We start from the raw sequence: 17,143 nt of genomic DNA, 5'->3' as shown, positions 1-17,143 counted from the left end.
AACTAATGAAAGCTCAATACCTGAACGACTGAGAACTAGTTCTAACAGGAAATAACTGGAGCCATCATGCTGCAAAGGTGGCGAACAAATTTTGCCTGAATGAGTTTTGACAAATAGTAAACAACAAAGCTGAAAAGTGATGATAAATGACGGTAACGAATGATGACAGCGAACCACGGCACCATAGTGACAAAGATCACGCAAGATACTTTGGTTAACAAGATAATATCGAGCTAATGACACAACTTCCACCCCGTTTCTTAAAACATGTGAACAGATAACAAAATATGCAACAAACAAGATAAAAATGCAAACTAAACTAAATCTTGTCATGTGATGTTTAAGAGGTAAATATACCTTGAGTTTCAATTTGTCCACGTACAGGAAGTGTAAGCAGAACTACTTTAAGTGTTTTACACCTTCAATTGAGTGCTAATAGACCCACTGATGCTTCAAAACACGCCACCGCCGCTCTGCATTTTCCTCCTCCTCTCTTATGTTTGCATCACTGGTTACCGTGGCGACGAGGATTACATTAAACCAGGTCTCAGCTGCCACATCAGACCGACACTCAGCCTCCTCCTCCCCCCTCCATCACTGGTACAGCGGAAATGCACTCCCTCACCCGTAGGCTCGCCGTCCCCCGGGACGTCGAAATTAGCTCTGCTGCCGATGAAGCAAGAGAGAGAGAGAGAGAGAGAGAGAGAGCGAGAGAGCGAGAGAGAGGGAGAGAGAGAGACGTAGCGAGATGAATAATAGAAGAGAAGAAAGGAGGAGAAGCTTCTGCTACGTACAAGAGATTTGCTGGAGAAAGATTGTTCCCATCACTTCCATTTGAATAGAATATTTCTGACTCCAGCTCCTGGAGTTCAGATCGTTCACCATCTGCAGCACAATAACCATAAAATGGTGAATAGGGAATACTTTAACGATGGTTGAGATGTCAGCAGTACAATTGTGATGCTCTCGGTGGCGATAATGAGTTGCAGTTCCTCATAGCTGGACCATTATTAATTTCGACAAACGCAACACTTCCTGTGTCGTCTCATCTTCACTATTAGTGAAACTCTCTGAAATTCTAAGGTCAAAAACAGGAAAGAAGCCAGAAACAGCACAAAGAAATTAAAAAGAGCTGCCTGCTCAATCCCCTCCTGCAAATTAAAAGCAGGCTGGACCAACAGACGCTGCTTTTAGAAAACTAATCAGAAACACACACAGTCGTCCCCGATCCAGCGGCGGGATTAAAACAGAGAATGGGACGATGGGATTTAATGTCGCTCTAATCCACCGCCTTAAACGCTTCAATCTGCAGCTTCCAGCTGTCCCACAAATCCAGTTTCTCCGTGAACATCCATCCTTCAAACTTTCCCGAGCATTCTCAACTTCAAGTTTTCTCACATTCGAGCAACGACTGTATAAACCCAGAATTATTGAGTTTCATTTCGACTGATGGCGTAATCTCCCCTGGTATTATCACACTCGCACAAACAAAATCAGTCGGTTTGTCATAATTGTGATAAAAACGAGCCCTCGATGGGCTCAATCAAAAGTTTTTGTAATGTTGTGCGCAAAATATAAAAGTTCAATTAATTAAATATCTTGCTTTTATTTCCTCTAAATAGGATGCAGGAATCACATTCCCCAAAACAGAATATTTACGAAAGAAACTTTCTTTGTTTAGTTTATAAGCTGTTTAATCTTGAGTTTAAAAGTCATATTTTGCACTTCCATGCCAATTGAATTTGGTGAAAAGTAAGCAGAAATGGCTCTTTTGGTCAAAAAGGACCTCTGACTTCTGAGAGATGTATTTTTATATAACATCATATCTTAATGTAAGCTCAGAAACTGCACAAATTGTTTGAAACACATGTTAATGTGTTGAAAAGAAGCTGATGTGATAAGACGTTAACTGGTAGCTGCAAGTCCTTAACTACAAATACTTAGATATTACGACCACATGAATATAAAGTCACATATTTAGAGTCAAATACATTAAATTCTCTTGGCTGATAAAGAGTATCTGCTAAATTCTGCAGGGCTAGCAGAGACGTCAGGGAAGAAATACAATCATTCAATAACTCAGAGTAAAATATGAGGAGGCCCACAATGAAGTCAGAACACCGAGAATAGAAACATACGGTCAAGAATGGTACTGAAATGTTTAGTGAAGAAAACAAATACATGTGCAGAAAAGTGTTGGTTATCAAAGCGACATTCACAGAAACAAATGGAGATTCTGAGTCCAGAAATATGTCAAGTAGAAACACAAGAAGTGAAGTATATTATACTTATAGTGGGAATATGTCACAACATGAGGCAAAAAGTTCAGAAAAAAAGACTAAATGTTGAACCAAAAAAAATAAGGAAAGTTGATTTTGAAATGTTGGGAATTAAAAGAAAACATTCAAATTAAAGTAAAAAAAAAAAAAAAAAAACACAAATTGTGCAGAAATTTCAAGAAAAGCTAGAAAAAGTAAATAGAGAAAATAAAACCTTTCTAAATGTTCAGAAAATTAAAAAAACACTTCAAAATATAATATAATATGTATTATATTATATTTCCAGAAGATAAAATGTCTAGAATAGCATTAAATGGTAAAGTTGAAAATCAAAACAAACGTTATTAAAGTTACTTTTCAATAATGAAATACAGACTGAAAAGTACAAAACGTCAAAGATAAGAACAAAATGTTAATAAAATCTTTGTGAAGGAAAGTTTTTGAATAAAAAAAATGTAATATCTTTGACAGAAGAAGAAAAAAGTAGAAAGTAGAAAAATCCTTGAAAAGTTAACAATAGATTGGAAAAATGATCGAAAAGAGACAAAAGTCTGAGAACAAAGGTGAATATTTGAGACTAACATCAACATGTCGACCAAAGAATTAAAGTCTCCAACAAACCGACATTTTCAGATTCAAGACATCAATGTCAAGGCGGTGAAAATAAGTTTAAAATGTTAAAAATAAAGGCTTCATATCTAACAAATGTCGAGAATCAAGTTAAGATATTGACTGAGAGACTCAAACATCGAAACATTAACGCTTTTCTTCTCTCTCGACTTTTGTTTGATTTTCCCTTTATGTGAGGAATTTGATGTGAAAAGAGGATTTCAGCCGTTTTATTTAGCGTGAGAGACGCAAACCTGGTTTACTGTAAATGAAAGGTCGGAACGTGTCAATGTGACGGGGAGAGAACAAAAGGAAGAACCTTGTGATGCTGCGGAGACCGACTGTGTTCACTTCAAGGAGTTCTGGTTCGTTCAGGCAGAGCCACACTGACTTCGATAAATCTGTGTGTTTGTGGGAAAACAGGCGCCACACACACACACACACACACACACACACACACACACACACACACACACACACACACACACACACACACACACACACAGAGTCCTGAAATAGCAGCAGCATGACTGGAGAACAATGAGACGGACCTATCAGAGGCGACAGCTTCCTGTCCCCAACACACCCGTCACATTCCTCTGAGCCAGTTTGGATTTCAGTGCATTCCTCTGCTTTCACCCTGACATAGACCCAGAGAGTCTCACCAAACAGTCCAACACTCGTCCAACACTCCTCAAACAACCGCCAAACACTGGGCAAACACTCGTCCAAACAACCACCAAACACTCGTCCAGACAACCACCAAACACTCGTCCAGACAACTACCAAACACTCGTCCAGACAATCACCAAACACTCGTCCAGACAATCACCAAACACTCGTCCAAACAACCACCAAACACTCGTCCAGACAACTACCAAACACTCGTCCAGACAATCACCAAACACTCGTCCAGACAATCACCAAACAGTGGACGAACAACCACCAAACACTCGTCCAGACAACCACCAAACACTTGTCCAAACAACCACCAAACACTCGTCCAAACAACCACCAAACACTCGCCACTCTCTCAGCCGTTAGCTCGATATAACTCAGAACCTGAAAGACGTTGGGTGTCAGATCTGAAAATGGGACAGAAGAACTGCAGGTTTTACTGCTTATGGACTTTCAGAAGAAACAGGCCCAGGGCTGTTGTACCACATGATGTTAAGTTAGCTTTAGCGGTAGAATAGGTTCGATTTGCACTGTGCCACCTTGTCCTGAGTCACTACCGTGTTCGTTCTGCCTTCCATCGGAGAGTCAACAGGCTTTGATGCTTGTTCGGGTTGAACAACATAAGCATCAAGATTCCTTACAAATTCTCTTTCAGTTGACACAACTTTTCCCCCAAAATATTCCTTTCCTCAGAACCGTGAGTCATCTTGAGAAAACCATTGTGCTGTGTATTTTTAGCTTCAGAGAAGATTTGTCAAGCCTGGGAAAATAACTGTGATGACGGCCCAGTGAAGATATCGGAGTCATTTCCACTCGTCTGCAGACACAACTGAGGACATTGAGTCGGAAATCCTGAGGCGTGAGGCACATTACGGGGAACGCAGAGTCTTGTCACAAGATCACAGGAGTCACATGATGGTAAACTCACTTCCTGAAGGTTTTCCAACAGTAATAATCGTCCCCATACCTGGACCGACGCCCCGGAAGTGAAGACAGTCTGTCCCCTCTCTCCCTGGCTTGTTCAGGTTTTAAAAAGTGTGTTGCTCCAACCAGCCAATCAGAAATCAAACCCTATGTAGTGTCATCGGGGGTTTAGCCAATCCCAATCAAGGTAGGCCCTCCCTTTGACTCCTCCCACAATTAGGCAGCTCTGCTCTGACACATGGCACCACGAGAGGAAGTACTTCCTCCTCTTCCCAAGATGGGCAGGTGTGGGCGGAGCCAGTCCAGCTCACACAGACACAGCAGATTCTGAATGCAGCTCCTATAATCCAATATTCAAATGACGAAAATCAAGGAGAAGCTAGAAACTTTGATTACAAAGTTTCTGGACCAACGAGACCAAGTGGAAGACATGAAAAGTTGAAGAACATGACTCCTTTAAAAAAATAAAAGAACATTAATTAATGTAACTTGTTTCTATAGTTTTTTTCTCCATTGTACAGTATTCATTATATACCAAGTATTCAACTTCAACACCACCAACCTGAATCTAAACTGGAGCCATTCATACAACCCCATAAGCAAAATACATCATCTGGAACTATGGAGTACTACCAAGAGTCTCATAAAGAGTGTTTAGTTTGTGTCACGACACATGATAAAGTTGACATATATAAGCTTTACTTTTTGAAGAGTTGTATCACAATGGGGGAGTCTAAAGGAAAACTTTACTCGGTATTCACCTTATGGCTTCGACAGTAACTGATTTACCATATTGCTTTATTTGGAGGTATCCATTCTTTTGACATGTAAGTGGAGAATTAGTGAGGCACCACACAGCAAGTCACAACAATCCCTGCCTCTTCACCTGGAGGTAACGCTGACTATCTTCTGCTCACACACTAGCCGATTGTTTTAAGAGTTTTGAGGTATATTATCTTTCTTTTCTTCTTTTTTGTCAAGCTACTAAAATCAGTTACTTCCTCATAACGTTGTGCATGAAATCTGTCCTTTCTTGGTAATAATACTGTATTTGGACAAATATCTTGGATTGGCGTGAACCAAAGGTCTTAACCCAAAAAAGGTGAAAAAAAATCTGATTATGTACTATTTACATAGCGTTTTTTATTTTTACAGAAATGTAAATTTCTGTAAATGTGAATGACTTAGTAGTGCAGTTTGCTCACTGTGTGATTAAGTAAGACCAACACAGCCAAAATGATGGTCAGATGAAGATGATGATGATGATGATGATGATGATGGAGCGTTAATGAAACCCAATGAGGACCTCCTGATAATCAGACACAGCAGATTACAAGACTAAACACCGGGCAACAGGCAGGAAATGGGGGCAGATGAGCAGGGCTGTTATTCTGGGATTGATCTGATTGTGCCCTGATTTGATTTCCTCACCTTGTCTGTGTGTGTGTGTGTGTGTGTGTGTGTGTGTGTGTGTGTGTGTGTGTGTGTGTGTGTGTGTGTGTGTGTGTGTGTGTGTGTGTGTGTCAGGTCCACGGGCTGGCTTTGTTGTTGTTTGTTGTGTGTTTGTGCGTCAGGCCCTCAATATTCCAGTTTCCACCCTATAATGACTGAAAATACATTTTGCACGTGCAGAAAACACATTTATTGCGTTATTGCATTTTTCAGTTTAAAGGGAAATCACATACCTTAGATGTGGTTCAGAGGACCGTCTGCACTTGTAATAAAACAAAAACAAAAAAACAACCGAACAAATCGCTTAATCATGGACGCCGCGGATCGACACGGCCCGGTCGGTCTCCACCGACGTCTGATCGGCTTCCCACGCGGGATCCGCGGCTCCGAGTCCCGGCCGCGGCGCCGCCGCCTCTCGGGGGGTCCAGCCGGAGCTCCGAGCGAAAAGCGCCTCCGTTTCCCCGAATAACGGATCCCTCCTTCCTGCGTGGTTCGCTCCTCCGCGGTGCTGCCAGGCTGCGTTGAAAGACGCGTTCATATCTTATTTATTTGGCTCGACGGCTCCACATCCGCCGCCCCGCTTCCGCCGCTTTGCGCGCTCCGTTCCCCGGGAGGCGACGCTCCCATCCCGGCGTGGAATCCAGGCCGCCGCGCTGCTCTGCGGTCGCTCGCTCCCGGAGCTTCCCCCGCAGGACTCGGTTTAATGTTCCCAGGCCTTGTTGTTGTTGGAGTTCATACTGACCGAGCTCAGCATCATAACCACTCATCTGACACCTCCCACCCTCCACCACCCCCCGGAGGACGAGGCTGTCCAAGCCGAGGCCCGGGGCCCCGGAGGGGGTCACCCCCACCTGATGGAGGGGGTCAGGGCCATTTCTAGAAAATGTTATAAAATCCTCTGAAGTATGGGGGAAGTTGGGATATTTATTTTTTTAAACTAACATTTTAAATGGATTAAGAACCTTTTTTTCCCCCATTTAAATTCACTCATTTATAATCAGAATGCTGATTTTGTTCCTTGTAATTCTGACACCAAAGACAAATGTATTAGTTTTTCAATCCAATTTTTCATTTTACTTAAAACCCTGACTTTTTGCTTTCAGAATTCTGAGCTTTAAATAAAAATTCAACACATTTTGTCAAAATTCTCTTAATTCTGACAATTTCCTCAGAATGAATCTGAGGAAAAAATCAATTAGATATGTTGTGTATAGTGGTCCTAATCCTCTTCTGCATGTGGAAAAGGTGGGGGTGTTTAAAAGGGGGCATGTGGGGATAAAGTGTCACCCAGCGGAGGGAGGGCAGAGCATGAACGTGGTGGGGGGGCCGCAGAGGGTCAGTCTATTTCCAGGCCACTGACACTGAATACTGGAACTGCCTTGATATACAGTGACCATGGAGGAACGGTTCCAGCATAGAGACACAGACGCATTCGGGAAATAATCCCAGACTTAATCCCTGCAGTAAACAAAGGAGAAAGTCTGTCCTGCATTTTTGTTGAATTACTGAGTGAAAACAGAGGAAACAACAGCTTCATAAAGGCTCTAAATGACAAAGAATTTAGAATTTGTTAAGAAAAGGCAACTGATTGTCCTTCATTTCATGGTACTGCTGAATATCAGACACTCGACTTCCTTGATGTGAAGATAAAATGTCCAGATGAGTCAAAACATTCAGAATAAAGACACAATGTAAAATACAATTAAATAAAAGGTAATTTTTTTCAGAATAAAATCCCAAATTTCCACAATATTGTGTCAGTCATGAAAAATATTTAAAAAAAAATCAGTAAAAACTTAAAATCTTAATGCTAAAGTAAAGTGCTTAGAAATGCATCAAGAAATAAAAATATCCACAATGCAGTTAAAAATCCACTAACAACTAAAATTTGAATTGAAATGTAAAAATTGGTAATAACACATTTTGTAAAAGATTTATTATCTATAATAAAATTCTAACTCTCAAAATAAATCTAAAATTATTTGCATAAAATTCAAATATCCACATCAAAGTTGAATGGCGAACAAAATAAATATGCAGATTAAACCTCAAAATAAACTTTTAATCTTCTCAATGAAATTCAAATGTACAAAATAAAAAGCAAAAACTATATTCATAGGAAAATTCAAAAGTACAGGATTGAATTAAGACAAACACAAGAATGAATTAAATTAATGAAATAGTCCAATTCAGTCCCCACAAAGTTTGCAAATTTTTAGAATATTATAAATATGTTTACTTTTCATCTGAATTCTGACTTTTATTCAGGAATCCCAGAAGAAAATAGACAGAATGCTGATTTATTTCCTTGAAATTTTGACACTGAAGACAGAATTATGACTTTTCCTTTTGAAACTCTGACTTTTTTTTCTAGGAATGAATTGCAAACTTTTCTCAGAATTCCTATGTTGTTTTCCTCAGAATTCTTGGATTAAATAGGGAAATTTAATATTCAAATAACCAAAATATAAATTTCAAAGAATATTTGAATAAAAAACCACTGTCAGGTGAATCAAATGAAAACTTAATGAGATATATTTTCTCCACATTTACTCACCTGGATGTGTAAAACAGCATCACACATTTGTTATTTAGTCGCTTCACAGTTCAACATATTTATCCTAAAAACTGAATAAAAAAGTAAAGATTCATTCCCTGCCTTCCATTACGTGTTTAAACAAATGTAAATAGAGAATTCTGCTGAATGTTTCCCACCACTGACGCTCTCTCCCTCTGACCATGAGAACTTCCCACCACATGTCAACATGAATGGCTGCAGGCTGCAGTGGTTTCCTACTGGAGCTCAGTGAGCTTCTGCTGCTGGACCCGTGTTCCGGTTCAGACCGTGCAGTGTGTGTTGACCAGCTGCCGGGCCATCTCCATGTTGCCGCTGGCCTGGTAGATGAGCGACAGGTTGAAGGCGATCTCCCTCCTCAGATCCACCTGGTCGTCGGCGATGCCCTGTGGGAAGAGGACGGTGGACGTTAGAGGAAGAGACGGAGGAGACCCGGCAGGACGAGCGACGCCGAGCCGTGCTACCTCCAGCTGGCGCGCCGGCAGCACCAGAGCCTTCTGGTAGTAATGGATGGCCAGATGTGTGAGGCCCATCTGGTGCAGGGCCCGGCCCAGGTTGTACAGGCTCTCCTGACACTCTCCCCGCAGCTCCAGGTACCGCCACAGGAAGGAGAACGCCTGCGAACACACCAGCATCGTCAGCGGACGTCTCGCTGGGACGCGGCCGCGGCGGTTGAGCGGGTCGTACCTGCACCACCAGCGTGTGGCGCTTGGCCACATACTTCTGAGAGGCCATGTGGAGAAGGGTGAGGCCCACACACAGGCTGTGCAGGGGGTCGTCAGGGTGGGCCTGGAACGCCTGGACGTACTGACCTGTCACAGAGAGCAGGGAGACAGGAAGCTCACACCGGCTGCTCAGTCAGCGCCAGGCCTTCAAAATAAAGGTTTACATTTCAGAGGAGGAAACACAACACAGCATGAGGGCTTGTTGTGGCTTTAACCCTTCGTGTTGTAGCTTTTACAGTCAAATTGTGGATTGAGCCTTCATTTTGTAGCTTTTATATTAATGCTGTGGCGTCAGTCTTTGTGTAGTGGCAGCTACATTCATCCTGAAGCTTCAGCATTTGTGCTTGTTGCGGCTTTAACTTTGTTGTTGTGTCTTTTGCATTCGGTTTGTCATCTTGCTGCATGCGAGCAGTACCCAGGGCGTGCTTGAAGCTCCCGGACACCATGGCGTTGTGTCCACAGAGGACGCACAGGGCGTGGTTATCCGGGTATTTGAGCAGGAGACGCAAGCAGAAGCGATGGTGGCGCTGGTGCTGGGAGGTGATCGTCAGCTGAGGGTGGACAGAAAAATTAGATATTAGAATATCTGCACAAAATAAAATAAATAAACTTTTAGAGATAACAAGGCTCACCTGGTTGAAAATATTCCAGAGCTGAGGAAGCTCCACGTTTTCCATGAGCATCAATCTGGACAAGCAGAGCTTTAGACACTCGGACACACGTTCTGCACCGGCGGTGTGTGTGTGCTCACCTGATTTCTGCACTGGCGGTGTGTGTGTGCTCACCTGATGTAGTTGTACGCCTTGCAGTAGTTCCGGTCGAGGATGGTGGCGGACAGGCCGAAGAACTCCAGCACCTTCCTGTGCGGCTTGTTGTCGTAGAAGGAGTAGAACTCCATGGCCGAGTCCACCATAAACTCCGCCTCCTCGTAGCGCCGCGCCTCGCACAGCGTCCGCACGCAGCTCACCAGCAGCTGCCACCAGTCCTCCTTGGACAGCACGTTGGTTTTACCTGAGCAGGGACACTTTAGTTTAACTGCTGATGAAGTGTTGACAGAGAGCGAGAAGCTGCCGCACACACATACACACACACACACACACACACACACACACACACACACACACACACACACACACACACACACCGGTGTTGTCCAGATAGGCGGTTTCATGGTCGGCAAACTCGGGCAGCATGTCCTTCACCTTCACCAGCTTCAGGTGAGTCTCACCAGACACGTTTCCAGAGCGCACACACACTTTAGCTCGCTGCATGGCCACCTGAAAAAACACGCACACGCGCACACACACACACACACACACACACACACACACACACACACACACACACACACACACACACACACACACACACACACACACACACACACACACACACACACACACACACACACACACACACACACACACACACACACACACACACACACACACACACACACACACACACGAGTTAAATAAGGTTTGAATTCATGGTGACATCAGGTTGTCATCACATCATTCCCTCATGTCGTGTCCTTCAGGCACAGCAGCAGCCAGCAAGAGACTGATGCTGGAGTCAAATTACAAGGTTGTTCTGCTGTAAGGGCGTGTATGAGCTTCTTCCTGGAAGCTGGCCTTTCAGAGCAAAGCAGTGAAAAACTAATTTACTGAAGGAAAAAAAAACAAAAAAACCAGGCCGTACAATTCCAATAGATTTCCTGCTCCAGGTAGACAGCAGACATGTGGGACGACATGTTTAAGTGTTTATGTTCAAAGATTTTGAGAACATCTTTGGTCCTCCCACGTTCAACTGACTCCTTTTAAAGCATGTGAACAACCGCATTTTTAATGAAAGCCACATTTCTATCAAGTCAGGATCAAAGGAGACTTTGTCCAACTTATGGGTCAAATGAGGCCTGAAGACACGAGGAACGTTGAACAACAAGTGAATTAAAATGACAAAATTTCTCAAAAACTTTTAGAGGCCGAAGTGACGAGGTGCCTGTGTGACCTTGAGCAGCATGGAGATCATGGTGATCATGGCGTCCAGGTAGTCCTGCACCTGTCCCTGTGTCTTCAGCAGGGTGGAGCGATGCAGCAGCAGCTTTAACTCCTGTGGAAAGCAGCGGGCTCGTCAGTACGTCACCTTCCTCAGATACCACGAGGTCTGAGGGAGCTACGTGCCTTCTGGGCGGCGGAGGAGTCCTGGGCCAGCGTGTCGGTGTCGTACATGGACTCCAGAGCCTGGAGGGCCAGGTCCATGCGTCCCAGTTGCTGCTGCAGGGTGGCCAGGGACAGCCGGGCCTCCAGGTGCTGAGGAGCCATCTCCACCACCTTGGTGTAGCTGTCTGCCGCCGCCTCCATGTGGCCCAGAGCTTTCAGACACTCTGCAAGAAGCAGCAGGAACGGAGATTTTTGGTCGAAATGGACTTAAGGTGTGAAACCTGTAAGACCTCAGAGCAGGAAGACAAACGCTCTTTAAAATACAGTTTACTTTAGACTTAACTACATAACTAAAAAAAGGACAAAGTGTAACAAATACTGAAACACAGGTTATCATTTAGAATATTTATTCGTTCTTCCTATATTTAATAGAGTATTTAGCACAAACAAACCATGAATATTACCTTAAATTAACAAAATAAAGCGATAGTAACGGTGACTGTGGTACCTGCGTGTCGCAGCCACACCACAGCCAGGTTGTACTTCTCTGAGATGACCAGGGCAGACAGGAGGGGCAGAGCCAGCAGGTACTGCCCCTCCTCCAGGTACGCCTCGCCCACGTCCAGGTACAAGTCTCCGATCTCCTCGGGGCTCTGCTCCATCAGCGTCGCCACCAGATTCTGTAAAGAGAGAAAGAAGCTGAGCTCGGCGCTGACAGCTCCGTCAGGGGAGGAGGGGAAGACGCCGCGCACCTCCACGGGAGAGTAGACCTGCAGGTGGATCAGGCACACGATGAGTTTGGCCCTCAGATCCACGGGGACGCTGTCTGGAACCTCCACGTCTCGGATTCCACCTGAGACACACACGAAAATGTATTTCTGCGGAATTCAGCATCCCGTACGTGACTTCTGCTGCCCACCAAGCTCTCACCTCTGTCCTCTGCTGGAGTTTCCTCCTCAGGTTTTGAACTTTCTTCCTCTTTGTTGTCTTTCTCTTTCTCCTCCTCCTGCTGCTGCTGCTCCCCCTCCTCCTTCTTCACCTCCCGCTGCTCCTCCTCGTCCTTCTTTTCCTCCTGCTCCCCCTCATTCCTTTTTTCAGACGCTCCCTCGTCCAGAGTTTCAGATTCAGTTCGCAGCAGAACGACACCTGAAAACTGGACCAGGACCTGAGGAGACGGACAGGAAATCCTCCAAAATAAAACGTCATATTCCACGAACACGAACAGTTAACTTGATGATAACGAGACAGATGTAGTGACACACTCCTACCTGCAGGGCCTTGTGGTACTGGTGGTTGGAGATGTAAAGCTCTGCAGCCATGTTGATGAAGTCGTCGCTGACCAGGTCGGGGTGTCGCTCCAGAGCTTCCTCCACCACGCTGAGGGCCGAGGCCAGGTCGCTGCTCTCGTAGTAACTCCTGCACACACACACACACACATGAACACAGGTCAGCAGGAGCTCTGGGGACCCGCGGTGCCATTCCGCTCTGTGCCCTCACTTGGCCATGTCCTTGGACAGCTGCATGAAGTGCTCTCCGTCCTCCAGCGGCAGCAGCGACAGGATGCGGCGGTAGCCGTCCATGCACTGCCGGTGCTCCCCCACACGCATGTGCAGGCTGGAGCGCTCCCACAGGTAGCGCACATTGGTCGGATCGTACTTGATCGCTGCGGAGGTTCAAACATGGACAAACACACACAAGTTTTTGGAATAACTCCTGAGGGTTTGGAGAAATCTTCCCACGTTGCTGGGTGAGAGAGCGACCTTTGGAGTAGCAGATGATGGCCTGTCGGATGTTGTCCTGCTCCAGCGACATGTCGGCCAGCCGGATCCACTCCTCACAGTCGGACGGGTTGAGGTGGGCGGCGATCAGGCCAAACTGCAGCGCCTTGTCCATGTCCTCGTCGTCCTCGTAGATCATGGCTAAGGTGGAGAACGGCTCGTAGGCCAGAGGAGCTGGGACGAAGCACATTCAGGTTTTATTGGCACCACGGGGAGGCGGGAAACGTGAGCTTGGCGTCGCCTTACCCTGCCGGATGATCTCCATGCACATGGCGATGGCGTCCTCCTTCTCTCCCCGAGCGTAGCGGATGTTAGCTTCTCCCATCAGGCCGCGGAGAGCACGGGGAAGCTTGCTGCCGTGTCGTCGTCCCTGGCAACGAACAAACACATCGTCTCACACACACACACACACACACACACACACACACACACACACACACACACACTCCATCCACAACACGCCCTCCCCGGCTCGGCCCCCTGCTCCTCACCTTCATCATCTTCTTGTTTTCTCGGTTGAGCTCCATCTCCAGCGCGAACACGTCGCCCACCGTCACATCCTCTGCTTCCTCTTCATCACCGTCCTCCTCATCCTGCTTCCTCTTCCTCCTCTTCCTCCCACCTCGCCGCTTCTTCATCTCCACCTCCATCTCCGCCTTCCACTGCGCTTTGTCCTCCTCGCCCACATGGTAGTCTTTGTCCGCCTCGTCGTCCACGAAGCTCAGGGTGTCCTCCTCTTCTTCTCCATCCTCCCCCTCCTCTTCCTCTTCCTCCTCTGAAGATGGAGGCTCTGCTGTTCCTCCCAGGATGGAGGCGAAGGCGAGCTGGACTCCGGGACTGACTCCATCTTTTGTGAAGAAGCCACATTTCATTTAATTCTCAGAACATCTCCTCCATTAAAATTGCTTGTGTACAATTTTGAATCCATAAATCATGAAATATTCACGCTTCATGTGAGTTTGACCACTTTTTTAAATGTGAAAACGATGAAAAACAGACCGATTTTGGCAGAGATTTGCTCCGAGGTGGAAGGCAAAGCGTCCTCTTCCTCAGTCACATCCTCTCCATCCTGAGGAAGAAGAACCATCACCATCACAGTTTTTAGCCAATTTAGCTATATAACCTTTTGTAGCTGTTTATGTTTTTGTTATTATTTTAGCTTTTTGATTGCTTTAGCCCGTTGAGCAGTTTTTGCTGTTTAGCAGATTTAGCCTTATGAGAAATTTTAAATAGACTTTATTGCTTTTTAGCCATTTAAGCTGTTCTATATTATTTTGAGCAGCCTTACTATTTTCGCCATTTGATCGTTTTTATGTTGGTTTTCCTACTTCAGCTTTCTTTTTTCTTATCCATATAAGTTGTTTATTTTGCTTTTTTTTAGGCATTTAAAAATACTTAGGTAGCTTAGACATTTACTTTGCTTGTTATATAGCAATTTTAGCTATTCACCCTTTATTAATAGTTTATAGGCTATTTAGCCGTTGTTCAATCAGTAGCCATATTAAGTTGATTTTACTATTCATTCTTTCTGATCGTTGTAAGAATTGAATGTTTTTTTGTAGTTTTTTGGTAGCAGTTTTCCTTTTATTAGCTGTTTATTTCGCTTTTATTAAACATTTTTTTAATGAACAGTTATTTTAGCCATTTTTTTCAATAGTTTATAGACAGTTTAGCTGCTTTACCCTATGTTTTAGCAACTGCAAAGTCTTTTTTGCTGTTGTTATTTTAGCCATTTCTTGTAGTTTTAAGTGTGAGGAGCTCACTGGTGTCGGTCTCCAGTTGACAGGGAGGTCAATTAATCCGAAACACCGGAACTCACCCGGGCTCTCCGCTCGTCTCTCCTCCGGTCGAATTCTTCGAAGGTTATCCTTCCCTCCAGGTAGTCGATGAGCTCCGTGCTGAATCCCGACATGTCTGCCCGCTGTGGGGCCGAACAGCCAGCCACAGGGACACGGTCCGCCGGGGAGAGCTGCTGAAAACCGCTGCTACTGCAGCCTGGAGCTCCAAAACAAGGCTGCCGCGCGGAAGCTACGTCACTGGCGCAACGTTATCCGCGACTACGTCAGACGCAACGACGTCAAACACGATCAAGCAAGTGGGTTATACAGGGTTAATCGTTTTTAATATAATATGAATTATTTGCTAAACAAAAGAACACTCAAAATGTGATTTAATTGACTAAAAGTGGCATTTTTACTATTTTACACCAAATAAAATTTGGTTAAAACATGTTTAAACTAAAAAAACAAAACGAGCACAGCTCATAAATTTGTATATATATAGATATTATAAACACAAAAACTTGTTGTGTTCAATACCATTTATGCTTCTTTAACCATTTTTAAATTTAAGCCAGTTTTTGCATTTCCTGTTCTTTCTTTTGGAAATCCAATGTTTGGATGAATAAAAATGTGAAATCAACCTAATCTGTCATGGTGTGGTAATGTGCTGTAAACTGACTTAAAAGAATAAAAAAACAAACATATATATTCACCATTGTATTTATTATTTGCACACACTAAATTTTTTACCATTATATCATATATATAAGAAGACTAATATCCACAACATATCAAAAGTAAAGCATGGGAAATAAAACAAGTTAAGAAAATAAGATCACTAAGTATCAATAAGTCATTCTGGAAATTAAAATAAGTTCTCCGATGGAGAAACATAGTCCACTGTCACCATGACATAACAGTTACAGTACAGAGATCCATAGATTAGAGGGGCTGTAATCGATCAGCAGATTTGAAGAGAAAACACCAAGACGAAGAAAAGTGAAGATGTAGTGAGTCCAAAATGACCAGAGCATAAAAACTCAAGCAGGATGGAAATAAATCTGGGAAGAATTTCATTATGAGACTTGTGAGGATGAATGAGATGACGCAGTGATCGTCTTCTGGGGTTTTCAAGCCTGCGTTCACACATTACAGCCGAGGAGCCGGGGGCTTTAATCTATGGCGGCACTGATGGCTAATCACATGACCATATAGGAGGGGGGGCGGATAAGGCACGTGCACACACACACGCACACACCAAAGAAAACACTAGTAACTCCTGATTCTGTAGGGGAGGGGGGGCCGGGGGGATCTGGGGGACGCCTTATCTCAAAGTAAAAGCATAAAACCAGCACAATAAGCTTTTTACTGCCTATTAACCTTTATATTTTGAATATTTTATCAAATGCTCCTCACCCTGAGTCAAACAGAAGATCTTGGACTTAAAAGGAATTCTATTGACAACAGTGTTAATGACAACACATTGGAGTTACCAGGTTTTACACACTCACTACGAAGGTGTAGTAAGGTCACGTTAGCTCACAGTGGAAAAAAATCTTAAATATTCATAATAGAGTAACACAAAAAATGGAAATGTGCAAAATACAAATATTTGGCTTTCATTTGTTCTTCCTCATGACATTTGTTTAGTTTTAGTTTGAATGCTATATCAATATTTCATCCTAAAGAGTTTTACTTGTTTATGGATTATTTTTCAGGTAATCCGCCACAGTATTGAGGGCAAACATGATTTTGATTTAATTCACAAACTTCTTGAGCAGTTTGACTGTAATCACGCTTTAACTTGAGAAATATTTGACAGAAAACAAGCAAATGTTTGACCTTTTCTGAGGTAAAGAAATGACTTAAAATCCTTAACTTTATAAGAACTTCAATACTTCGACTTGATATTCAATAACAGGATTTTATTCATAATTATAGCAATGATTCACACTCATATCAATTCAGAATTTGTCCAAAAATGTTCACTTTTTTTGCATTTTTTGGAGAAAATTAGAGCAAATGAAATTAATTTTATCCTACAAAACATTTTGAAACTTGACATTTACTTTTCTGGATAATTAAAATTTTACTAATAATAGATGTTTACTGTAATAATTTTGAGAATTAAATTGAAAAAATATGCCTTTTTGTGTAGATTTTTACTTTTGCGTGACCCT

General features: G+C 43.6%; 1 protein-coding gene across 1 annotated transcript; it reads right to left on the bottom strand.

Annotated features, from left to right (window-relative positions):
- Positions 1-7,985: 7,985 nt before the first annotated feature.
- gtf3c3 (general transcription factor IIIC, polypeptide 3) lies at positions 7,986-15,219 on the bottom strand. Its single transcript, XM_080493078.1, has 19 exons — positions 15,002-15,219; positions 14,182-14,251; positions 13,674-14,029; positions 13,429-13,552; positions 13,165-13,356; positions 12,902-13,067; positions 12,673-12,820; positions 12,335-12,569; positions 12,157-12,257; positions 11,913-12,084; positions 11,426-11,628; positions 11,253-11,354; positions 10,387-10,519; positions 10,028-10,253; positions 9,875-9,929; positions 9,658-9,793; positions 9,205-9,329; positions 8,982-9,134; positions 7,986-8,903 (listed from the first exon to the last, which is right to left on the bottom strand). Exons 1-19 carry the CDS (start codon positions 15,092-15,094, stop codon positions 8,781-8,783), a joined length of 2,913 nt encoding a protein of 970 aa, XP_080349204.1. The 5' UTR covers positions 15,095-15,219; the 3' UTR covers positions 7,986-8,780.
- Between the last annotated feature and the right edge of the window lie 1,924 nt (positions 15,220-17,143).

Source organism: Lipophrys pholis (assembly GCF_963383615.2).
Source record: "Lipophrys pholis genome assembly, chromosome: 23".
NCBI classification, from domain to species: Eukaryota; Metazoa; Chordata; class Actinopteri; order Blenniiformes; family Blenniidae; genus Lipophrys; species Lipophrys pholis.
This window is presented reverse-complemented; position numbering and strand designations above follow the sequence as displayed.